At 38.7% G+C, this 27,284-nt stretch overlaps 1 protein-coding gene across 10 annotated transcripts in view; it reads left to right on the top strand.

The window, feature by feature from the left end:
- NR1H4 (nuclear receptor subfamily 1 group H member 4) overlaps positions 1-27,284 on the top strand; it is a 62,228-nt gene that overhangs the window by 23,133 nt on the left and 11,811 nt on the right. For 8 of the 10 annotated variants that reach the window (XM_067559727.1, XM_067559724.1, XM_067559719.1 and 5 more), the window contains 5 exons: positions 5,138-5,278; positions 8,728-8,861; positions 10,205-10,303; positions 12,462-12,561; positions 15,891-16,037. In XM_067559727.1, the coding sequence (XP_067415828.1) occupies positions 5,138-5,278; positions 8,728-8,861; positions 10,205-10,303; positions 12,462-12,561; positions 15,891-16,037 (621 nt within the window). Of the gene's footprint in view, positions 1-5,137; positions 5,279-8,727; positions 8,862-10,204; positions 10,304-12,461; positions 12,562-15,890; positions 16,038-17,899; positions 20,853-27,284 lie in introns of those variants that run through there. The other 2 variants (XR_010921982.1, XM_067559728.1) reach the window with 2 other exon arrangements.

Below are 27,284 nucleotides of genomic sequence, written 5' to 3'. Positions count from 1 at the left end.
ACCAGTGCAGGCTCCTTGTTGCAGCCAAGGGGACGGAAAAACAGTGCTCCCCTCCCTCTGGCTGTAGCAGGGAGCATGGCAAAGCGCTCCTCCTGGGTCCCTAGGCACTGTGGTCCCCCGCTGGAGCCAGAGGAAGGAGAGCACTGATCTCCTGTCACACTGGCTGCAGAAGAGAGTCACTGCCTAGGGACCCAGATGGAGCGCACAGGGCTACAGGACACATGTGGTTTCCCTGCTGTAGCCCAGGGGATGGGGGGAGTGGAGGAGGGGAAAGGAGGGAGCTTCTGCCACAGACTGGTGGCCCTTCAGGGTTGTAAAAATGATATTTGTGGCCTTCGAGCCAAAAAAGTTGGGGACCACTGCCTTAGAGTGGCTTAAAGCAATAGTAAGATGATGTGCTGAGGGGGAGAGGAGAACACTTCTGTTTGACAAGCTGGCTAGGATGTCTTAATGGTCTTAGCATTCTTCCTCCCTGGTGCCCTTCACCCCAGAGTTGGCTGCATTTCGGTGGTGCTGACTGTGTGGAGTTTAAGCACTTTGGGCCCCTTCAGAATGAAAGGCCCTATATAAAAGCAAGATATTACTATCAACATTGATCTACAATTTGAATAGAAAGCCAGTGCTAAGCATGAGAGAACCAATGAAATATATCTGTGATATCTGAATACAGACCAATCTATTTCTATTCGAAATTTAGAAGTGAAGTTAGTGAACCTTGAGTGGTTCATTTGTAAACTGAAAGGGCTGCTGACCTTATCTTCTCTCTATTCTTTTTTTGGGGAAAAAAACATGTCTTATTGGTTCATAAGAGAATTGTATTCTGGAGCTGAGCAAATATTCAGCTTTTTTGAGACTATATTACTATCCACATACAAATAGATGTGAATATTGCTCTTCACTTGGCAAGAAAAATTGGTTTGAAAATCTGACTTTTTACTTATCGTTCCCAAACAGTTGCGCCAAAAAGCAAACTAAACAGGATGCACACTTCCTAGATTTAGTGGATCTCATCAGCTTATGCTAGAATTTTTTTTAAATACTTTAAAAATTGAAAACTTCTGTGAGACATCTCTGATCCCTAATTCTGCAGTTATAAAATATGACATCATTCTACAATAATGGCACAATGGACCATAAATAATCAGAGTTTACAAGTGTTATTACAATGTTTGGGGCATTACACATTACCATATTTTCTACAATCTATTCTATTGTAACATCTGTCATAGTTAAGCATTATAAAACCTCCTCTAGGTATGTCTACACTGCAATTAAAAACCTGCGGTTGGCCCGTGCCAGCTGCCATGAGCTTGGGCTAAGAGGCTGTTTAATTGGGCTAAAGGGGTGGTTTAATTACATTTGGGCTCAGCCTGGAGCCCAGGCCATCATTGTTGGAATTAGAGGTCCTGGGAGTGCTCCTGAACTCCCTGCCTTGAAGTGGATTCCATTACATACAGGGTTTACAGTTCAGTTCAATGGCTGACAGCTCCCTCCCTGTAAATATTGTTCCAGCACCCATGCCCCAGGCTTTAGGATCCTGCGAGGGGGGAGTGCCCCAGAGGCTGGGCTTCAGCCAGAGCCTGAATGTCTACACCAAAATTAAGCAGCCCCTTAGCCTGAGCCCTGCGAGCCCAAGTCACCTGGCAATGGCCAGCCACGGATGTCTAATTGCAGTGTAGACATAGCCTGTGAGAGGGTCTTAGAACACATTTGGACCCTAACTAGAATCTAGAGACCCCTCTGGGAAGGAGTGGTATAGAAGTCACATGAATTAAGTGGGGCAGACGATAGCATCATACTAATTTATTGAAGTCACAGAATCATTTATATTGACAGAAATGTGGATTATGTACTCTGTCTCCTACAAAATGGCAGAATTTATTTTTATTATCCCCAACTATTCCTGATATTCCTTGATGTATGTCATGTCAAACCATGGATATTTCCTGTGAAAGTGATCCCACATTCATCTTCTCACTCTCTCTAGAAAGTCACAGCAGTTTGTGTGATGATGGAACTCAGCAGTATTCTTTGAAGGGTCAATAGTCTGACAGTTCAAAGTGGGCATGTGTTGCTTGTTCACTGGGTAGAATTTAGATGACTTGATTAGGAAATAGTGAAGCCCATGGAGTTACACCAAGGCAGAATTTAGTTCATCATGTCTCAACATCAGTTCTCAGCAGGCATTCTCCTCGTGAGGTAACTCAGAATTGTTCAGCTCTTACGGTTCTTCACTTTGTGGAGTTGTGCTGGTATAGTAAATACACCGTTTTAGTAGATTCTACTCTATTGCACTTTTCATTAAAGGGAGAGCTAGAATCAAACTGTGTCCTTTTAGTTGAAGAGGCAACTTCTCTTGTTCTTTAATGTCTTATACAGTATATGTAACATACAATTCAGTATTTGGATATTATGGAACCAAGTTAATATAAAATTCATTTTGCAGGAAAGAGATTGACCACAAACTTGCACTTGTTTATTTTCATACACCAGCTGACCTCTACCTGATGCAAGACCAAACACTTTGACAGGAGTCAGGGTGGGAAAAGCAATATATACACTGAAGCCACAGTCCTGCAAATTGTTCAGTGTATCCGTATAAAGCCCAACTAACGTCTGTGGGGGTCTGCCTGTGCAGAACAGCTTTCAGAACTGGGGCCTGAGAAAGAGGGTTTTATCCATAACTAACTCTAATCATTGTTGAGGCTAACAGAACAAAGCACATTTGTAGTTTCTAATTGAAGCCAGGTGTTGAAATTTTGCAACACCGAATAAAGTTAGGCAATGTCAAAATGTCAAACACCCCCTCAGACACCATCTCCCCAAATACCTTGTCCGATTTGCCTTAGATTTTTCCAAAAATTCTCCCCAGTACAAGATCACACGTGACATTTTAGTAGGTTTGATTTAACTCTGCAGTTATTATTAAGGAACATGTGTCAAAAATTGGGCTTACAGTGGAGAACTAACTTCAACATTAACTAGGGAGAAGACTGTCTAGGGATAAATGGCTAAGAATGTCACTTCATAATTAAAATGGGATGACAGTAAGGTTGAAAATTATGCTTTCCCAGAGCACAAAAAGATTTTGGTTTTTTTAAATTGTTTCTTTCGGTAGGAAATGTTCACAGGTCTAAGTTATGTTTGTTTATAAATCTCACTGATTTGGTATCACCACATGTTTTCAATAAAATGCATTTGCTAAAGCTTTTGCATTTCTTTACATACAAATAAAGTGTTGCCTAGATCTTGTTTATATTAGCCATAATAACAGCAATCTGTTTTATGGTCATAAGCATATTTGCATACAGATTTTGAATATGCTTATAATAAATGATTTTCTTCATGAATTGCAGCCTTTAAATAAGTTGTTTAAAATAAAATTTGAACATGATCTGAAACAAATTAAACTGCTATTTAACTGGCATTGAAAATCTACAGCTTAAACCTAGACCTTTCTCTTCCTTCCCTGACCAGTATATGGAAATGTGTTAAAATCCACATGAATGGTGAACAAAAATAATGTCTGGGTCTGACTGAAAGTTCCAAATAATCTGCATTTCAAAAGAGGTTCGTGTCAGTCAAGTACATTTGAATGGAAAAAGAGAGCTATTCAAAACACACAGTACAGAAGACAGGATTCAGAGAAGTGCTGGGTTTGTTATTGCTAAATAGAATTTTATTATTTTTTGTAACAAAATTTTAGGGCTGGATGGTTTACTTAAATTAAAGAGGGCCTGAGCCATGACACTGTAATTTGGATCCAAAAATTCAGGGGTGTATGTGGATATAAGTGCCCTAGTTTAATGCCTTTGAGAGAAAAAACCAAGCAGAAGCCCAGATCTGTTCTTCCCCAAAGTTGAGTGTGAGTGACTGGATCCTGTCTTTTTGTTCAATCCCACCTTTAGTGATGGAAGTATCAGGTAGAATACTACCAGGGCTGAGATTAGGGTTAGCTTGTATTACAAATCAGACATGTGCCAGCAGGGGCTACCAGGAGTCCCTTTGTAAAATTCTGCCACCAAGCTGATGGAAGAGTTGAGGTTATTTCCCATGCCTGACACAATTCACTCCCTCTTTGAATGCTGCTAAATCCTCCCATATAAAACACTGCATTAAAAAAATGTTATGTGTGCAAAGTGAAGCACTAAAAGTTCAGGAAAGCGAAGGCTGCCAGTGCAATTTTATCTTTGCCCTCCTTATGAGTGGTATTCTGATGGTCTTTTATTGCATTGAATTTCATTACATGGATGCATACTGTCTTTTCCACAGTAGCTCAGTCAGAGTACAGGTTGGACAGTGAATGAGGAAGGGGTTTGTACTGAATGAGAAAGAGGTTTGTGGGTCCATGATTTCCTCTGGGCCAATTTCTGTTCGTAGTTCTTTAACCCAGTGTAAACCTGGAGTGAATCTAGGGAAAGTAAATTCCATGAAATTTGACTTCAGTGGGACTATTTGTGTGGTTAAAGTTAGAAAAGTGCTTAAGTATTTTGCTGAATCAGGGGCTCAGTGTGCCAGATGGGCAATGTTTAATGAAGAAGGGAGGGGACTGTTGTGAATAAGGGAGGAATCCTTTAATTTAACAGGGAGGATTAAAAAAAATATAGTTCAGCTGCTTCATTTTGGATGGGCAGGTAGTCCGTGTGACCCTGCTTACACATGATTGCAGGTGCTCTAATTGTTGGTAAATGAGGTAATGGGAGTTCACTCAAATGTGTTTGCTGCCTGCATTCTTATGGGGATTGTCCTGTCCTCAGGTGAATTGCAGCCTCATAGTCATTCATTAGCTATCATTATAGTAGTGTGCATAATCCTGTTATTTGAACCACGGTTCCAAATTTGGATCTGCACCTTCTCAAGATATTTGGATGTGGGATTTTAGTTTTGGCCAATGTCTAGTATATAGACCCACATTATATAATATCCAGTACTAAATGATATTGCATAGACCACTTAGGGGCAAGTAACTATTCAAGTAGCAATAATGCAGCCATCAGCATGTCCAGATACCAAAAGAAACTTGAGTTGTTGCAGAATTTGTTGCATTCAGAGGCTGAAACAGTTACGCAGTCTCTTTTCAGCCTAATCAGTTCTCCAGTTTGCAGTGCCTTTTTACACATCGCTGTTGTTTGCACAGGCTTCTTCAGAAGAAGTATCACTAAAAATGCTGTATACAAGTGTAAAAATGGAGGCAACTGTGAGATGGACATGTACATGAGAAGGAAGTGCCAGGAGTGTCGCCTGCGGAAATGCAAACAAATGGGAATGCTGGCTGAATGTATGTATACAGGTATTTGCATCAAGCAATCAAAGTACATTGGAAATATATTAAATCTTACATTTGTCTAACTCGGCTGTGTCTAATATGCTGAAGCTTCCATACACATGCAAAGGTTGGTAAAACTATCAAAGATACAGTCTAGCAAATCTGAAGGCATGGACTGTAGCATTAAGGGCATTGCAGCCCATGCTCAATATATCTTATTGAATAAGCATGACGTACCCATGAGAATGATAAGATTTGGTCAGTGACTGGGGTCACCAGAGTATGAAGTAAGTGATGGTCTGGTGATGAAGAAAGGACTTGCACAGCCAGAATGGGCTAACACAGTGAAAGGCAAAAGCCAAAGGGGCTGTCCAAGTAGCAGGAAAAGCCACTCCAGTGGCGATGGAAAATGGGTGGAAGTGGGGGAAGACATCAACTGGAGAAGAGGAGGAATACAAAGAAGTAGGGATTTGCAGTGCTGTGCCTGGCAGAGAAGGAACAGACCTAGCTATACCCATAAACACCTTTTTATGGACTGCCTCACAGCCCTTGCCAGTCAGTTCCAATGCTTGTATGAAGTGCTGGCAATTAACCAATGGCAGTTCCCCTAAAAAAGGGGGCTACCATTGGCTGTAAGTTGCTGTGTGACACAGCCCTCCCCTTACAATCTCCCTTCTTTATAGTCATTTTGTCGTTCTAAAAGAGATCTGAGTTTTCATGCCTCTGGTATAGAGCTATAGGTAGAATCACCTCCAAAGAACTTGGTTATAGATTTAAATCATGTTTTATATTAAAACAAAAAAATTGAATTCAGGCTGACATCTTATATACATTACCAAGCTCCAGGCCAATGTACTTCAGACATCTGTGACACTGCACTACACCCCAAAGGGGGACTTGAAACTGAATTTCTGGTAGAACTTTAACTATAGCAGTAATAGTCATACCATATTTGAAGGCTCACTTCTAGAAATATAGTGTACACATCTGCATATTCTGCCTTCAGTGAATAGGGCTGCAATTTATTCTACTTATTGATGGCTCCAATCATTTGAGCATACTATAGTGTCAAACCAATTTAGGTTCATACAGGAAATTAATCTACTCTGAGTTTTTAATATACTTCTCTGCTTTAATCTGATCCTGAGATGCTATATTAACTATTGGCTTTGTGAGAAACAATAACCTCCATCAATATTTGGAATGCATGCAAATATAATATAATTAATCTTTCATGCTGTAAATTGAATAGACTACAAAGATCTTGAGATACGAAATATTCTCGTACAAACAATAAATACACAAACAAATGCCACCAAAGTGATGATAGCACTCAATGAGTCAGTAAGTGTCATAGGAAAATAAAAAACCTGGGAGTTTAAACCCAAATTCATTGTTCCACAAATTCAAGAGTTCAGGATACTCTGAGTGACTCATAGCAGCAGAAAAACAACGGATCACAGAAAAAAAAATAGGTTAGTGTAAATAATACTGACTCGAGGACACATGAAACTTTTAAACTGGCTGATCATTTTCTCAAATTGGCATATGTGAAACAAAGGCCAACAATAGGGGTTGCCATTTGAATCTTTCTCTGCAATGGAAACACTTACTTTGTTACTGGGTAGATCTCATGTTGCTCATAACTTAAACATAAGCATGTTCTAAACACTTAAATGAGGACATTTTGCAAGTCACCATTTAACAAGTTTCAAAGGAAGACTGTACCATATACTGTTGTTTATAGGTCAAGGTTTGACAGCATGGTAAAACCTGAAGCTTCTATCTGTACATAGGCTTAAGTTGAAGAAGTCCCTTTGAAATAAAAGGTTACCTTGAACTTTGTTTCATTTACTCATATTATAGGGTTGCAATTATAAACACTGAGAAATTTTACTATAGCAAAAAGGGAGGTAAAGTCTTATAAACATTTATGGCTCTACTCACTAAACATTTCCATGTCCTTTATATATAAACCACAGATAGCGAAATTATTTAACCATCAGCTTCAAATAACTTTTTGCACTTATAGTTGCAGTTCTTTAGTGTGAATTGTGTATCTAATTAAGGGCCGGATTCTCCTACTCTTATTCAGGCGGAGTAGCACTCCTAATCTCATTGAGATGGAGCTATTTGTGGAATAAGAGTAAAATGCTGGCCCCATTGAAGTCAATAGGAGGTTTGCGATTGACTTCAGCGGGGCTAGATGGCAGAATCTGCCCATAGTGTACAAGACACAAAGCAAACTGAATTTTCCCCAGAAAAGAAGAAGGCCAGTTGCTCGTCTGGTATAAATCAGCGTAGCTCCACTGACTACACCAGTTTACATCAACTGAGGATCTGGCCCTGTGGTTTACATGTATTTTTTAGAAACATAAAGCCAGGATGTAGTAAAAATGAGGCAACACAATCACATACCTTGATGCCAATTATAATCTGCAACATTCCTATCACTAATATTTTCCTATTTCAAGGTACTCTGTGTAGGTCTTACTTTAATCATGTAAATTTCCTCTTCTCTCAGTGGTGCAGGTAGGTTATTTTATATAGTGCTTAAACAGGAAATTAAAAACAGTCACAACTGAATTCAGTGTTTTCATGATATCTTCCCCCACCATCATATACCTTCTGAATGAGTCTCTTTTCCTGTTCTGCATTTTCAAGACTAGAGAGTCAGGCAGACTCCTTGAAAGACACTCTAAATTGAAGTTCTGTGATGATTAAATTCTTATATATGCCTGCTTGCCTATTGGTCTGTTTGCTGGTTTTCTTCTGAGGGTCGGTTCTCTTAATTGTTATTATTTCGTATTTGTTAAGCACAGACAATGTGCTGGTTGTGGTACATAACGCACATAAAGATAGCCTCAGCCCCAAGTTGTTTACAATCTATAAGGAGAAATAAATACAGTGACAAATGTTTGATTTAAGGACATGATAGACTCTAATCAATAATGAGCCCTGGGTTTGATTCAATCTGCTAGTTCAGGGAGGTACAGATTGTGGCAGTGGATCAGATAAGGCACTGGATCCGTGCATCTCCCAGCCACTTTGGCCATATCCTCTTCCTGGCCAGCACAATTCACTTTTGGGATTGTGCCAGCAACATTAGATCTGTCAGCAGAGTGGCACTGCAGATGCCTGTGCCCCTTCCAAGTGGATGTTCTGCAAGTGGGGGCTGCACCCGGGGTTGAAGTAGCAGAAGTCAGCAAAGCTCAGAGATGCTTATCATAATATCCATAGCCTTTCATGTATGTACCTGAGTGGCCTAATGACTTATATCTAAGGATAATGCTACCTTCAGAGAATGTCATGCCTGGGTAAGTAGTTTATTGGTGTTAAAGGGCAATGTGTGGGCATAGTTATGTACTTACTTAGACCCACACTGGTGTGTGAGAATTAACTTACATTAAAATGTCTTTTGGTATGCAAATCCTGTGAACCTATCATTTGCAACGCTTCAGGTTTGTTAACAGAAATACAATGCAAGTCAAAACGTCTAAGAAAAAATGTGAAACAGCGGCCTGATCAGAAAGCCAATGAAGATAACGAGGGAGCGGACCTGAAACAAGTGACATCTACAACTAAAATATATAGGGTAATAAAATTAATGTAAATAGTTTGTACAATAATTACCACGTTTGAGCTACATGCAACCAACACAGTATGCAATGGTTACAATTAAGTCATTTCCAGAGTTGCCTTAGGTAACCAGACACATTTCCCTCACTATTTGTAGTGTTTCCTTACAATTAATGAGATAACATTATTTGATGATCTAAGGCATTAGTCGACATCAATAACATGTAAAATGATAGATTCTCATATAGGATGCTAAGGGGGGCCCTTGACTTTAATACATTAATTATACATGCACGTGCATGTGTGCACACATACATTAGCATACAGATCCCACACAGATGAGATACATGTGGTGGAAATATCCATGGGATATATTGCAGAATACACATTTAAATTAGATTTATCACATGGCTGTGCAAATTATCCCATCGATATTTTTACAATAAGTATTTATAGATCTATAATCTCTGCTTGGGATGTGTGTGTTGAATAATTAAGGTTCTATAAGTTATCATGCATCATACACGTGCACGCTGTCATGAATCCATCTCCCGCAGGACTACTATTAATATGTCAAATCTCTGAGTACCTGCAAACAGTTGCCATACAAAAATTAACCTGATAGAGCAATATTTCCTTCTTTCTCCCCAAATATGGAATTCCAACCTTCCATCACCGCCCCTCAAAACATTTACATCTGCCCAAACACCAGGATGACAATATTCAATCCTTACCTGCTCTTGCAACAGATTTAAGTTCTGATACCTTTCTATCCTGCAGGACTAAAAATAGGAGCATAGGAAAAGCAAGATTTCTGACATTCCAAACAGACCTAGCACTTGCTTCTAGACATGAAATGTCCTGAGATATTAGACTTTAAAATTATGATAATATTGCTTTTCTATACCTAAGAATGTCATTTTAGTGGCTTTTAGGGCTTTTTTGAGCCTTACCCACTGAGGGATGCATGGCAATTATGATACCTGAGATACAAAAATAGTCCAAATAACATTTTTTAAAATTCAATACAACATCTATAAAATAGTTTTTCTGTAACTTATGTAGCATATATAGAATATATGAGGGTGTGGTATTGAGATTTTCAGATGTCCACATAACTCACTAATGGTTTCACCAAACCTGGTAATACTTCCACCCCAAACTCATGCTGATAAAACATTTATACCACTCCATCATGTATTCTTTGCATTATATCTGCAGTCTCTAAGGGGTTAAGCAGACTTCTCATCTTGTTGACATACAAATGTAAGACATAGATCTATACAATCTGACTGAAGTAGGACTTGCTAGATCACTTCCAGTTACTAAACTTTATGGGGTTTTTTTCTGCCAGTATAGGAGAAAGTAGAACTTACCCTAGAACAGCAGAACCTTCTTCATTACATCATGGATTCATATAGTAAACAACGAATACCTCAAGAAGTATCCAAAAAACTTGTAAGTACACAAATTAATTAATCTTTTGAAAGTTGTTATTTGGGTTGTTTGAACAGACTATAGGGCTAACTTATTATTAACATTAGTTAATGTGGTGTATTGAGGGCTGTTTTGAATTGTAAGCTATCACTTTAAAAGTGGGAGGGTTTCTTGGTCCTGTTTGCAGGGTAGGGGCTCTGTAACACCTGGGAGCAACAATCAATGTGGATAGAGCCAGCTTAAAGCAAGGTGGGGTGAGTTGTGTCCATTTGTTTTAGGGAGCAGCCTGTTTCCTCTCTCTCTGTTTTGGGGTTTTTATTAGTAAACATTTTAAATTCTAAGAAATAAAGCAACCTTCCAGCAAGGGTATTTATGTTTTTCTTTAATGTCTCTGGGTGTATGCTGTGAACATAATTTAACAATTATATGGAAGCAGCATCTGGAGCCTTCAACCAGGTTGGATCATGATTGTGCTAGACATATTGTAAATTACAGTCCTTGCCCCAAAAAGCTTACAGCCTAAAAGAAGAGTATACAATCTAAAAATGTATAAAGGAATCAGAATTTTTTTTTAATCCTTACAATCTGATCACTTCTTTGTTCATTGAACCCAAATATTGAAGAGAAGAGTGTGCATCTTGGAGAAAAGTGACTAACACTCTCAAATCTTGATTAATCACTGAAGACTTTCAAATAGGTAGCGTTAATGTGATGCTATATTTAATATTTCTTAACTGAAATCTACATTGACTAGTAGAATCTGAATTTCTGTGAATAAACTACAGCCTCCAAGACTTCCATGAAAGATTTTGCTGTTGTCATAAAGTCGCTGTCATACACAAACAGACTTATAAAGACACTTGATCTTTTGGTCTGACTGAGCACAGCAAAGAACTCAGGACGTGGGAGGCAAAGGTGGCTTTATATTGCCTTATCAGACAATGGTGCTAGCCAGAAATTCTTCCTAAGTACAAGTTAGAGCAGCCTTAGGACTACATTTGGTTGGAAAATAGTATATATCACAAAACAATTCTACTTTTCAACAAGAATTTCAAACCAAAAACTTGAGATGTTTCAGTTTGGGATTTTTTCCTCCTTTCTTTCATAACTTTTTTTTTCAGTGCAAAATGAAAAATAAAAAAACAGAAAAAGGGAAGAAAAGATAAAGGGGGAACCCGGAGGGGAAATGGGTGAAAACGTTTTGGTTTCCAATTTTGAAAACTCAAAAATTTCATTTTTGTTTTTCTGTCAAAAAATTGGAAAATTTAAATAAACAAACAAAACAACAACATAAAAGAGTTGTTAACAAAAAACGTTGACGAGCTCTCCTCAGGGCTCAATCCCCTTGACTTTCCACTATACGGGGGACTTATTGTGGCTCGTGTGGAGAGCTGGCTATACCACCTCTACACCACTTGAGTATTACAGCCACCTCAGTTGTCTAGTTAAACCAGCTTTACAGTCAACTTTGCACTGCTGGAGCAATTTTTTTGTAATGGTATATTTTTTTTCCAGTGATGGTGGTGAATGAATGTAATAATTGGCCTGAAGTTATGGGTGAACATCCTGGGTGCTGCAGGCAGTAATGTTAGTTGAGTAGTTGGCACTTTTCTCTTGAATCCATGTGAACAAATGTCCCAATGTTGTATTACTGGAGGTGCTGTTACACACATGAGATGTAAAAAATCAAGGTTCTGACCACTTGGGGTCAGTAAAGGTTTCATGCACTTTTCATAAGTATAGGACTGTTCATAGACTCATAGAAGATTAGGGACCTCAGGAGGTTATCTAGTCCAACCCCCTGTTCAAAGCAGGACCAACCCTAACTAAATCCCCAACTGTTAACCCTAGTGACCTGGCCAAATTCCAATCTGAAGAGGATATTCTGCCTTTCTAAATTCCCAGCGCAGCTGCAATTGACTATAGCGTCCTTCCTCACTCCTTAATATAAACTGCTGTGTAGTGTTGCTTTGTAGTGGTAAGTAGCAACCACAATCCTAAATCCTTAAAACCCCAAACTCCTGTTACTTTTATTACCTGTTATATTACAGAGATGCTATAAGGATTAATGAGTAAATATGTGTGTGTTGCTTTGAGATATTCTTACAAAAGGAATGACAGAAGTTCAAAGTGTCAGCTATTATTAACATGTTTTTTGTTTTTAATTTTTAACACTTAGTTACAAGAGGAATTCAGTGCTGAAGAAAATTTTCTCATCTTAACAGAAATGGCTACCAGTCATGTTCAGGTTCTTGTGGAATTCACCAAAAAGTTACCAGGTATGTCACAATGGAGCAAATCTTGCTCCCACGGAAATTAATGGCAAACCTCCAATTGATTTTAGCTGCAGCTCGATTGCTGTGTGTGTCTAGATATATATAGCAGAGAGGATGTATAAAGGTATGTTCCATTGTTCCTGCCAACACACCCATACCTCAAATGCTGTCTAAAAAACTGAAGCTTTGTACTCCAAAGAGAATGCTTTGAAAGATTCAGAGTTAACTAGTTTCAGATGAAACATCCTCTATCTGTTCAAGGACAAAATGTTGTGGATTTTTTGGAGTATTTGAAGATACGTTATTTTAAAATAACCTTGCAATGCAAAATATTATTCTTTAGAATTGAAACTTTGTTTTATTCCCTGTGTCCCCTTTTCTGTGAAAGCCTTTGGGTCTGCATCATCTACTGAAGTGTGTGTTCTCAGAACATTGGCTTTAAGTGTGTGGAAGGGATGTTTATTCAAGGTTTGTATCTAGACTCCTTGAATAATGAATCACATTGAAAATGAGATTTCAATTTTTAACTCCCAAGTGAAAAAGGCATTATAAAAATCTGGCATCATGCCACCATGAGAGGCAAAATGTGTCACAGCTCCACTAGGCTCATTCTGGAGCACGTCCTACCCCATCCCAGGTGGCTTCATGTACAGCAGAATAGGCACAGTTTTTCTACTTGGGGAAGAAGAATGCAGAGTATGAAGAATATGTGCAGGGCATCCATCCCTACTCATGTGCCACAGAACCCATCTCTGCGTGAGGCTCCCTGCACATGCAGTGGGGCTTGGGGTTAAGAAGAGTGGAGGTAGGCTGGATATCTATATTAGCCATTGCTCTTTACAGAGAGGATTCTTGAGTCCTAGTCCAGTGCCCCATCCACTAAACCATACTGCCTTTCATCTTCTTACATGCACAAATAAACTTTTTTATACAAATGTATAAAAAAATTATTTTTTTTCTAACATTGCCCTCTTCCTCTTTGTGATATGGGATTATTTTAAAGCCTCTATTACAATTCCAATTGTATTTTCTTTTGCAAACTAATGGGCACAGGTTCACAGGAAATAAATGAAGAAAATAAAGTGAATGAGTTTGGAATGGGTTCAGTTCATTGATGAAAGATGATAATGTTACCAATTCTTTATTAACACTAAAGAAAGAATTTAATTTGTTATATGCTAATCAAGTTGAAGGCAATCTTACCTGATCCAAAACAAGATTACATACACGTGCATGTGTGAATGAGAGAGCGGGACAGGGGGAGGGAGACTTGGAAGGATGTTAGCCTGGCAGTTTGAAAAAGGAAATGAGGAAAAACCCACAAGATTTCTGTAATCCAGCTAGTCTGTTGGTCTCAAGTCAAGAACAAACTAAGGCCCAAATTTTCAAAAGTCTCCACTAATTTTGGCTACCTCATTCTGTACACCCAACTTGAGCCTCGTTTTCAAAGCTGCTGAGTACGTGCAGTTCCCATTGATTTCAGTTGGAGTGGTGAAAATCAGGCAAAAGACTGCTCTTGAATCTGGGGCTCCTGAAATTAATGGACTCTCTTGAAAATATTGATCTTGGAGTCTTGTTAGATCAAAATAACTTTGAGATGAAACCGCAGAAAAATCAAGCTCTTTTCTGAGTTATGTTAATCGGTGTATACTGAGGAAGAAAGGGAAAGGGGCTTTTAGATCAAATAAAACTGCTATTTGAAATTTTCAAGTAGTGACGATTTAGCATAATTTACCTGTTGTGACTTTATATCTGTGTCTTTAAATATTTTATTTCATTCTCTATATTATCTTTCCTCATTTGTGTGCTGCTTCATGGACTTGGTACAGGCTCATTGTTCTGGGTTAGTAGTGGCAGTCAGCATGAACGGTGCTTTTCAAATCCTTCAGTTCCTCTCTCTTGCTTAGAGGCCTCATTTGGCACTCACTGAAGTTCACAGGAGTTGGGCACTTTACTTCAATGGGAGAAGAGCCCCGGCCCACAGAAAGGAGAAACCCCTATCCAGAATATAGGTGGAAGCCTCTATCCACAATACAAAACTTAAAAATCGTGAAATAGAGGCATGACATTTGATTCCAGTCCCTTCTTTGCACATGTCCCTATATTGCCATAGATAAAATCCTCTTAGGATATGTCTACACTGCAATTAGACATCCACGGAAGGCCCACGCTAGCTGACTCAGGCTTGCTGGGCTTGGGCTGTTTCGTTACAGTGTAGACGTTTGGGCTCGGCCTAGGTCCTAGATGAGAGGAAAACAAAAGAAGGCGGCATGGATGCAGGGGGATGTGAGCCATGTGATGTGACAATAGGTTGTCAAGGCACATCCGCATGGCTGCTGTCCTGTTGGTGTGCGTTTTAGAACACATTATCCAATACTGAACTATTCCTCTTTCTCTGAAACTATTATATCTGTTTCTATTGCACTCCTGCCATTTAGACTATAAAAGTCTAAGAGGTTGATGTCATCATTTCAGGCTGAGTTAAAGCAAATTGATATGAAATAAATCCTTTACACCTTGATTAAATCTATATGTTTCTGCAACAAAATGAACCTTTATAACTGTAATAAGTGAATGTATAATCATTTCTCTAGTAATCTATTTAATGAACAGATTAACTAATTCAATAGAACTTTCGTTTGCAATAATAAAGATATCTATAACTACTCCTCAGGAGATCTGTTTTATCTAAAGATAGTTACTGATATAAAATCTTTGTAATATCTATTACTTAACATTTTCTTATAATCAAAAATTCATTATCAGGACAACCTTAGAGCTTCAGCTCCTTAAGTTAGGGGAAACCAGGGAAGAAATTAGATGTGCTGTATTCATTTGAGTAGCAGAATATGGGCAGAGTTGTATACAGAACACTAATGAGAATATGGCAGAAAATACTGAAGAGTTGTGAAAGATGAGAGAAATGTTCACAGATGGCTACACCATACCTTTGTATTCCTCATGTAGTATTACATTTAAAGGTCCCAGTTCAGCAAAGCACTGAAACATCTGCTTAAATCTAATTGAAATACGTGCGAATTAAGCACATATTTAAGTGCTTTGCTGAATCCAGGTTTAAATGTACCCAATATCTACCAGCCCTGATAAGGACATGATTAGCTCTTGTTCAGATGCATGGCATGTCCACTATCCAAATTCAGCAATGGGCTCCAAGAGCTCCACTTGGCCACTAAGAATGCTATTGGTTGTCTCGGCGAATATGCAAACACTAAATCAAACAAATGGCACCTTATGGCCAAGAACTACAGGACATAAAGAACTGATGTTCTTTTATACCAGTTGTCAGTTTCTTATTTCTAATATCCTTCCAGGCTTTCAAACCCTTGATCATGAAGATCAGATTGCTTTGCTGAAGGGTTCAGCAGTAGAAGCCATGTTCCTTCGTTCGGCTGAGATCTTTAATAGGAAACTTCCTGTAGGACATACTGACCTCTTAGAAGAAAGAATTCGCAGAAGTGGTAGGTGCTTTATGTAGTGGAATTAATACCTGCTTTCATGGGTCAGCATTTGTCCTTGAAATGTTAGTAGAGAATCTTGTATCGGTAATGAAATAGTTTATATGAATACTGTTCTTCTTAATCAGCCTTGAGTGCAAAGGTCATGAGGTAAATGTTTAATCACAATTTCATTGTAAACCTTATGAATTAAGCTATATCAAAGAAACCTAATGTAGCTCTTCAAGGGTGAGTATAAAAGAAACGTGACAAATAAAATGCCATTCTATAATGTGGTTCAAATAAAGTGTCAGCTTATATGCTTTTAAATATCGATGTTATAACAAAAGAATTACAGCTTATTACTGTGTGTAGCTGAGGGGGGAAAACTGCTTCTCTGGGTCAGTTGGTAAGTTGATGATGAATAAAGAGCACCAAACAATGGTGGCTACAGTGTATTTTCAGTACATATTCTGCTTCATAAGGGCTCTAAAAAATCTGGTATGCATGATGGAGTTTTACAGTGTCTAAACAAAGTTCTCAACAACTGAGAACAGCTGAATGGGGGCTGAGCATGGTTTAGGAGTTATTGTAGACTAGGAAAAGCCATGTTCAGTATTGTGTCAGCTCACTGCGATTACAGCCTCAATGGTTAGCTGACACAATGAGGAACATGATTTGTCCTGCTCTACACTATGACCACTAAATCATATCCGCCCTGGGTCAGCTAACATGATTATTGACAACTGTGTTCAGATGTGGTAACTTTCTGTAGTGTAGCTAGGCCAAAGAGACAGGTAGCCTCTTCATTGTGGTCAGAGAGACTCTGCCTTAATTCTTGAATTTGGCCCCTGCCTTTCCACTGGGCCAATAGAAGCAATGCTTTCAGTCTTGAATGAAAGGTGTTGCTTGTGCTGTTCATTAATAATGGACTGTGTTCCCATCAGTATTGATAAAAAGGATTTTAAGTAGAAGTGCCAAGTACACCTTTACAGAAGTACTTATAAGTACAAATATGCTGTGGAATTAGTATCTATATATTTGTAAGTACAAGTACAAGCACAAATACTTTCAACTCCTGTTTTCCCTGAAATTGTCTGGTCAATATATGGACCACTACCTAATTAATATAAGCACATAGTAGAAGAGAAAGAAGAAGAGCAACAATGACATTTTATTCATATACACAGATAAGCACGGAGTAACAATGACAAAATTTCTTATAAATGTATGAATTTCCTTTCCATCTTTATATATATTATATTACTTTCAGACAGCACATCATTCCATGAGATGGGCATTTTTCTTCAATAACAGCATAATTTCGATCATATCATCTTGAAGATGGCTCCTTCTTGGCAGAGTCTCCGGGCTGGACTGGGCTGGGCTGGGTTAGGCTAGGGCTAGGGAGTGAGTCTCCCCACTGCTGGTTGCAGTGACCAATCAGAAGTGAAGGGGGAAGGGCCACCACCCTCCCTGGAGGGTGCAACTGCTGGGCCACCAGAAAAAAGCCCTGGCAGCTGGAACTCAGTGGCCTGAAGCTCCCAAGTTGGGACAGTGAGTTCTGAGGGCCAGCCAGAATCCAGGATAGTTGGGTGGGGTCTGATTTGTTTAAAAACAACTGTTTTGAAAAAGTACTTGCAGATACAAAAGTTGCTTATGCCTTAAATACTTTTAACATGTACTTAAATACAAGCACGACTAAGCATAGAATATTTAAAGTACTTGAGCAAAAGCATGTATAGTTTCAAATTACTTAAGTGTGTACTTATCTACATGAGAACACTAATAACAGAGATGGCCTGACCAGCCCCCACTTCTGAAGCCCCTGAAATCACTACAGACTACTGATGTGTAAAATTATGCAAATGCTTAAATCTCTTCAGGATCAAGGCCATTGTCTCCAACCTGAACATCTTGCAATCTAAACCGATCACCACTAGACAGGACATTGAAAGAGATTTTAAAAAAGCAGAGGTGAGGAAAGAATACACTGACTAAGGCTATGAGGCTATTTGGTGGTACTTCATGCAGCTTGTTAGTTCCTAGGTTTGTATTCTTAAAATGTTGATTGTTTTTATATTTTTCTGTTTTGCTTTATTCAAACGGATTCTTACTTGAAGGATTGTGGCAGGAAAGCGCAGTTTGATGATAGAATTGAAGGAGAAAAGGGAGGTTGCATGGTATGGATGAAGGAAATTCCAGACATAGGGGACAACCTAGGAGACAGCATATGTGGGAAGGGAACAAGAGGAGGAACTGGCAGAGTGCAAGATCTGAACAGGATTGTGGCAAGTGATCAACAGGAACAAAGCTGTATAGAACCTTGAAAGCCAAGATGAGGCTTTTGAGACTGATGTGTAAGGGGAACAGAACTAGCAAAATGAGTTGTAAAAAGTAGTGATTTTGTCTTAGTGGAGGGTGAGAATATGAGTTTGGTTACAGCATTTTGGATAGACAGGTAAGGAATAAGTTGTGAGCCAAGAAGCCCAGAGACCTGCATTAAGCCGCTGTGGTAAATACATATACCTTACTTTGCATGATAACATGCTTTGCTTCTGTCAAGTTGCTTTCCTGTTATCCAGAATTAAACTGGAGATTAAAGGAGGGGGAGAGAAGAGGTGGTGGGTGGGAAATATTTCCCATAGGTTAGCTAGTCTTTCTCTCTATCCTGCATCAGAGCAGGACAATATTATATGGTATACTTACTTGCTGCATATTAATGGCAGGAATACCAAAAATAGTAACCTCTCCCAAGTATTATAGTGTCCACTCTATATAAACTCAAGTCCAACCATAATTATCTTCCTTTACTATACTTAATGGAGGCTGGGACAGGAAAAAACAAAATAATCTAGTAAATCTTTGGAGTTTTCTACCAGTCTAGTGGTAATTTAGTTGATGCCATTCCTGGTATTTAACTATCAGTGCCACTAAGCAGGCACAGGAATCATTTAGATTTCTTTTCATTGTTCTGTAATCTTTCATGCTGAACTGACATTATGCAACATTGTCATTGTTACAAGTTATAGCATATCTGTAGAAGTGGCAACATCTCATATGTGAAGAGTCTTAAATGTATCTTTAAAAACGTCAGTTATCCTACATACTTAAGCTTGGTTTACACTTACTGTGGCGATTCGGCGGCAGTCGACAGAAGTTACGCAAAATATGCAAAGAACTTGCATAACTCCTGTCGACTTCTGTGCTTCTCTTCTGCATGCCGTCTTCACTGCACTGCGCTGACGGGAACCGTGTTCCCGTCGATGCAGCGCTACGCCACTTGCGGGGGTGGTTTAACTGCATCGATTTCTAGATCGACTGAGCGGGTCTTCACAGATAAGTCGATCTGACTTTTGCTGCCGTCAGTGTAGACATAGCCTTAGTATTAGGAGCTGCTCCTCATTTAGTAACCACACTTCATTTGCACAGAAAATGCACTTAGAATAAACACTTGGAGGAGGGCAACTAAATTCCCTAGTCCTAAGAATAAGATTATCACAGTGTAACACAACACTTTTCAGACTCTCTCATTTTTCCAGAATACATTTCCATGAATTAAATGAAATTTCATAACAAAACCTAACCCTATTCAACTTCACCCAAGCGATGTCTCATTTTATACTGTCCCATAAATAACCTGTATTTGTATAATAGTTGCTGAATTAATTGCCCAAAGGTATGTGTCTGTATGCTAGTCTCTAGAATACAAGCAAATGGAAAAGTTAAAGTTGCTATGGAAACATTAATGATAACTTTCTTATATTTCTGGGTTTAAAACCTCAAAGCTGACATTGCATTTGTGTATGTTTTAGCTGGAATAGTCCGGGAGAACAGAGGTTTAAAAAGCCAGCTCCAAAATGATCAGAGGAGCTAGTGAACAGGAGTAGCTAACAGGGGAGTTTTGCAAGGGATTTCAGAGAGGGAGCCTGAGAGCCAGATACATCTGATTAACAGTCTCTAAACTTAGGCCAATTAACACTCCCACCCAAAACAAAAAGAACAAAAGCTACATGAGTAAGCCTAACTTCAGTACCAGGCAAATTGGTTGAAACTATAATAAAGAACAGAGTTATCAGACACACAGATGGGGATTGACTGCTTAGGAGGGTGTACTGTGGAAAGGGATCTGGTGGTCATAGTGGACCACAAACTAAATATGAGTCAGCCGTGTAACACTGTTGCAAAAAAAGCAGGTATTATTCTTGGATGTATTAACAAGAGTATTGTAAACAAGCCATGAGAAGCAATTCTTTCATTCTACTCCGTGTTGATTAGGCTTCAACTGGAGTATTGTCTCCAGTTCTGGGTGCCACATTTCAGCAAAGATGTGGACAAATTTGAGAAAGTCCAGAGAAGAGCAATAAAAACAATTAAAGGTCTAGAAAACATGACCTATGAGGGAAGATTGAAAAAATAGCATTTGTTTAGTTTGGAGAAGAGAAGACTGAGGGGGGGACATAGCTGTTTTCAAGTACATAAATGGTTATTACGAGGAGGGAGAAAAATAGTTCTCGTTAACCTCTGAGAATTGGACAAAAGGAAATGGGCTTAAATTGCAGCAAGGGTGGTTTAGGTTGGACATTAGGAAAAACTTCCTGTCAGGGTAGTTAAGCACTGGAATAAATTGCCCAGGGAAGTGGTGGAATCTCTGTCATTGGAGATTTTTAAGAGTAGGTTGGGCAGACACCTGTCAGGGATGGCCTAGATAATGCTTGGTCCTGCCTTGAGTGCAAGGGACTGGACTAGAAGACCTCTCGAGGTCCATTCCAGTCTATGATTCTATGGACACGATGTGTTGGGGGAAGAGTCAACACGGCATTTGTAAAGGGAAATCATGCCTCACCAATCTATTAGAATTCTTTGGGGGGGGGGGAGGGTTAACAAACATGTGGACCATGGTGATCCAGTGGATATAGTGTACTTGGACTTTAAGAAAGCCTTTGACAAGTCCCTCACTAAAGGCTCTTAAGCAAAGGAAGCAGTCATGCAATGAGGGAAGGTTCTCTCATGGTTCAGTAACTGGTTTAACGACAGAAAAGAAAGGGCAGAATAAATGGTCAGTTTTCAGAATGGAGAGAAGTAAATAGTGGTGTCTCTCAGGGATTTGTATTGAACCAGTGCTATTCAACATATTCATAAATGATCTGGAAAAAGAGATAAATAGTAAGATGGCAAAACTTGCAGACGATACAGAATTACTCAAGGTAGTTAAGTCCAAAGCAGACTGTGAAGAGTTACAAAGGGTTCTCAGAAAATTGGGTGACTGGGCAACAAAATTGAAGATGAAATTTAATGCTGATAAATGCAAAGTAATAAACATTGGAAAATATAATCCCAACTATACATATAAAATGATGGGGTCTAAATTAACTGTTACCACTCAAGAAAGAGATCTTGGAGTCATTGTGGATAGTGCTCTGAAAACATCCACTTAATGTGCAGTGGCAGTCAAAAAAGCTAACAGAATGTTGAGAATCATTAGGAAAGGGATAGATAATAACAAAAATATAATGCCACTATATAAATCCATTATAAGTCACCACCTTGTATACTGTGTGCAGTTCTGGTTGTCCCATTTAAAAAAAAACATATATTGGAATTGGAAAAGGTCCAGAGAAGGGGAACAAAAGTGCTTAATTGTATGGAACAGCTTCCATATGGGGAGAGATTACCAAGACTGGGACTTTTCAGCTTGGAAAAGAGATGACTAAGGATGGATAAGTTAGAGGTCTATAAAATCATGAATGATGTGGAGAAAGTGAATAAGGAAGCATTATTTACTCCTTCATATAACACAAGAATGAGGGTCACCTAGTGAAATTAATAGGCAGCAAATTAAACAAACATAAGGAAGTCCTTCTTTACACAATGTACAGTCAACCTGTGAAACTCATTGCTAGGGGACGTTGTGACACCCCAAAATGAAAGCATTTTTCACTTGTCACCTTTGAAAATTTAAGTGAAGGTGTATATGTAAGCATAAATATTACCAATGGAATTCATTTTATATATAAATACAAGTTATCGGTCTCAATAACTGGGTTTAAAAAAGAATTAGATACATTCATGAAGGATAGGTCCATCTATAGGTATTAGCTAAGATGGTCAGGGATGCAACCTCATGCTGTAGGTGTCGCTAGCCTATGACTGCCAGAAGCTGTGAGTGGACAACAGAGGATGGGTCACTCGATAATAGCCCTGTTCTGTTCATTCCCTCTGAAGTACCTGTCATTGGCCACTGTTGGAAGACAGGATACTGGGCTAGATGGGCCATTGGTCTGACCCAGTATGGCTGTTCTTAATTATGCAGGGCACCCTTATTGAGTTAATGTGTATATTTAAATAAAAGCTCCCACAAGTAAATAAAGAACCAGCCAGTAAATAAAGATATCTCGCCAAATCTAGTGCTGCAAACATACATGGGAATAGTTCCATTGAGTTCAAGGGGACAAATCTCAGGAGTACATTTCAAAAGTGTTTGCAGGACTGGGTTTTCACTTTGACCAAAATAAAGCCAAAACAATAATCATTTTGGGGCTGATTCTGATATTCTTACTCACATTGAATAGGACTTTGCTCCATGAGTAAGCCCAGTGATTTTGAAACTAATCAAATTACTCATGGATTGAAGTATTACTCTGTATGAGTAGGACCTTGGATATTTGCAATGTATACAGCTTCAGGTAATGTAAAGGAAAAAAAGCATAACCAATAAAATTCTCTCATTACATTTTTTCTGAACATTAGGCTTGAACATACAGTTCAACATGCAAATATGCAAAGAATACCAAAGCTTACTTTCTCTGTATTTTGTTGAATTTATACCAGTTAATCAGAAAGCTGCAAATCTGCAATGTTTGTCTGTAAATTTTGTCCACTTTAGAGAAAGGCAGTCATTATGAAATGCAAAATGATACTTTTGTCTATCTCACAAATGCAGTCTGTTTAGCTCAACAAATATTTCTTTCATAAACCATCTGCCACTGACTTATTATATGCTTCTAGAATCTCAAAATATTGTAAGAATTTAATGGAATACATAGCCCATACCCAACAGAATTAACACAATAATATGTGAAGGAATAGAAAAATTAAAGACTCTTTTTGGTGTTTTAAGAACTAAGGTATAGACACATGAACTGCTGTAGCATGCCTGACAGTTTGTTAGTCTACTGGGAACCACAAACTTTAGAGGAAGAATGCCTGTCTGAAAACTCACCACAACACAGCATTTTATACTGTTCACATTTTATACCATTTGGGTAGTTTGTTCATTTGTTTGTTAGTTAAAAATGAATAATTAGTTAGAGATAAATAGATCCTTATTGAAAAATAGTCTAGCACACACAAGAAATGAAATGTCACTTCAGTGACTATTCACGGGGTCAAACTTCAGATCTCTGGGGCCTAAATTTTCAAAAGTAACTAGTAATTTGGGGTGACTCAGTTTTAGGATGATACACTTTAAAGGGACCTAATTTTCATAAAGCGCTGAGCACCTATCCTCTGAAAATCAAGTTTTTTTCAGTTGCCTGAAGTTGGACACCCCAAAATTAAAGCAATTTTCACTTGTCACCTTTGAAATTTAAGTTAAGGTGTATATGTAAGCATAAATATTACCAATGCAATTCATTTTTATATACAAATAGAAGTTATTGGTCTTAATACAAGGGTAATTGGGTAAAATGTAATAGTCTGTGATATACAAGAGGTCATATTAGATGAACTCTTGGTCCCTTCTGGCCTTAATCCCCATAAATATGTTGTACTAAACTTTTCAGCTACCTACTGCCATTATTTCTTGTTACAAAAATGCTAAATAAATAATTCAGGTAAAGAAATTAAAGCTAATCTAGGAAAGAAGTCAAAATCCACCAACAGTAAAAAAAAAAATACAATGCAGAGGGGAGATGAAAGCAAAAACAAGCAACAAACAAACATGCAAGACAAAGATGAATGAAAAGAAAAAATACACAAATACAAAAGAGAACCACTGAGGTAATATGAATATAGCTGAGCAAAATTCAAAGCAGGTAAGCATATTGTATAGCAGGGTGAGAGTAGAGGGAAGCAATAAAGTATCAGGAATATTAAGAGCTCCTAGAAAGACTCCAAAGACTGACCCTAAAAAAAAATTTTTTTTTAAATTGCGTATTATTGAATTCTTTAGTCAGAGCTTCTATCATATAAGATAGTTTTTAGATGTAGACGAGTGTCTAAATGTCAGCTAGGGTCTATTGTCAGTCTTTGATATACATACCCATGAAAATGAAAAATAACTGCCTAAAAGTCACAAGCTGTCCAATGTTTTGTCATCTGCCAGGATGTTCTCTTAGAAGCAGCTTCCATCTATTAATATTTATGCTTTTTCCTCCCTCCAATTGTATTGAATTTAAAATTTTTCTGATAAAGAAACCATAGAGATCTGATGGCGATGATCTTTCAGCATTAGCATCTTTCATTTTGATTCTTATGCTGATGCAGTGTTACTTTTATTTATTAGTGTGACTATAATGGCTAAGTAGCAGCATGTCTCACAAGCTGCCTTATTTGTGCCCTCAGGGTCTTTTACATAATGCAACATAAAAGTTCTTTCATTAAATGTTCCTAGAACTGAATTCCTATCCTATAGTGGATACTGATGAAACCTATTTAACATTAATGAGATCTTGCGCCTTTTTTTTATGCTAATGGATGGTTCAGAATGAATACCCCATTGCAATTAACTGATTATTTCTGTGAAAGACTGACATCTCAGTAATATGTCTCGTTTACTTCTGTAATTTTAAAGGTGATTTGCAGATTCCACTTATTGATATTGCAATATTATTAAAAAATTTATTAAGAGCTAAATATTTCCTCAGTGAGCATGTATACACTGTAACTATGATGACATCTACTTTTCTGGCAGTCATTAAGGATCATATTCTGATACTTTTACTCTAGCATATTATTCCACATATAATCCCATTGATATAAGTGTTAAAAAAAATAAAATGCTCCTTCACATTAGTAAGTATGGTACAATGTGGCTCTAAATTTTCAGTGAATAGAAGACTACTTATTCAGTGTGAAATACACTATTGTCTAAAGTGCAATCAGATATATGCAGGAAGGGAAGTAATCTAAAACACTGGTAAAGGCCCACATTCTGTCCTTGAATCTGAATACATGGTTCCCACTGACTTCAATGACAGACTCACATGTACACCCAAAGAAAAATTTGGCTCCGGAATAATGGATAAAGAATCACTTCCAGTATTTCCAGCTTTTATTATTAATTGTTATTATTATTACTTGTATTACTGTAGCACATTGAAGTCCTAGTCCTGGACCAGGACCCCATTGTGCTACAGACACAGAACAAGGATCCCAAGTGCTGTACAGATACAAAACAAGAGGACAGTCCCTGCCCACAAAAGCTTACAATCTTAGTATCAGACAAGAGACAACAGACAGGAGAGTACAAGGAAACAATGAGGCATTATTGGTCAGCATGATAGGCTGTGGTTTCAACATACCAACAGCCCAACTGTTAAGTTTTTTGTAGGCATCATAGTAAAGGAGAATTTTAAGGAGGGATTTGAAGGGGGATAATGACTTAGTTTTGTGGATGTTAATGGGGAACTGTTCCTACGTGTTAGGGACAACATGGGCGAAGTTACATTTTCAAACAAGCACCTTCATACTAAGTGGTCAACGGATGCTGGCATCTTGGGCTGATCAGAGATGAGAATCAACACCTTGATAGTGAATGTGAGAAGGTAGGAATGGATACAGCCTTGAAAGTGAAGACAGGTTTGGGGAGATAGAGAAGGAGGAGCCAGTGGTGGAATCCCAAGAAAGAGTGACAGGTGCTAGGTGCTACGTGAGAGGCTAGAACAATTACCTTTGCAGCAGTATTCTCAATAGATATCAATGGGGAGAGTTTGTATTTGTCAAGGTCGGAGCAAAGGATGTTGCAGTAACTGAGGCACGAGATGAGAGCCTGGATGAGAGCTTTAGCTGCATGGATGGCTAAGAAAGGCAGTATCTTAGAGAGATTTTTCAGCAAGACTTAGATATAGCCTGGATGTGAGGACCTAAAGACAGGTCTAAGTAGAAGATAATGCCAGGCGTGAGTGACAGATAGGATGGTGGTGTTGCTCACAGTGACATCATTTTCAAAACACATTCAAACTGAAATTCCTGAAAAAGAAGAAAAAACAAACAAATACAATCTCTTTAAAACAGGATGATTTAAGAGCTACAGTAACATTTCACTGCATTGTAGTACACACTGCCATGAGTGTATACAGCATGGGAAAATTCTGTTGATGAATATCTCACAGCCATCTGCCACATCAAGTAGCTAATTCCATATTCCTGCACTATAATTAGATATATAGAGGTGAGTGTTTATTTCATGTCTATAGAGGAAGAGGAACACAGCATCCTGACTGCAATATGCAGGGAATTTTCTACCTAAAATTGCACACTGAGATGAGATTAGACCACAGAGAACACAACCCCTTTCCTTCTATGTAAATGTGTTTCCCAAGCTGACTATTACTGTATGTTTATATAAATAGATCAGAGTCACCGAAACTATCTAAGGGAGGTGTAAATTATCTCTCTCTGCCAGCCAGCTTTCCTTCCCTACCTGCAGGCCATCCCCCTAAAGGAGGGTGTGTAGTATTTCCACCACCACCTTCCTTCAGGGTTTTCTGCTGAGGGTAGTACGTAAAGTGGGATGGGTTGTGAAACAGGTCATAGATCTGGCAAAGAAAATTTCTAAGTAGTAGCTGGGTTATTACTGCCTAGAGGAAACCCTCTCTGACTGGGTGTTTTCTCCATTTCCCTGCCTCCTGGGGAAAGCAGCCAATCATGGCTGCTACTGGAAGGAGGCAGAGCTCTCTTCCCATCCCATCAGCAACCTGACACTATTCTTACAGGCATGGAGGACAGGGGCATCATTTGCTATTGGATGAGGGGGACAATTGCTTCCCCCCAACTTTGGTTTCCCCGTCACCAGACCTTTCATAGCTCCTTGCCAGCAATCACTATGTTGTTTCCCCAAGGCTGGGGAGGCTTGGGCTGGGGCTCCTAATTTCTGTGTTGTCAGTGCTACCCCCTCTGCTCGCTGGCCAGATAGGAAGTAGCAGTGGCAGCCTGGGTTGGAGCTGACCACAAACCAGGCCTCGCCCCATTCCTTGCCCCAGGCCAGCCATAGCTGAGACATCCTCCCCTGCTCTGCCACGCCCTTATTCCCCAGGATAGGATGGCCAT

This window comes from Emydura macquarii, unplaced genomic scaffold (assembly GCF_026122565.2).
Source record: "Emydura macquarii macquarii isolate MOO-44397 ecotype Brisbane River unplaced genomic scaffold, CSIRO-AGI_Emac_v2 contig_2205, whole genome shotgun sequence".
NCBI lineage: Eukaryota > Metazoa > Chordata > Testudines > Chelidae > Emydura > Emydura macquarii.
This window is presented reverse-complemented; position numbering and strand designations above follow the sequence as displayed.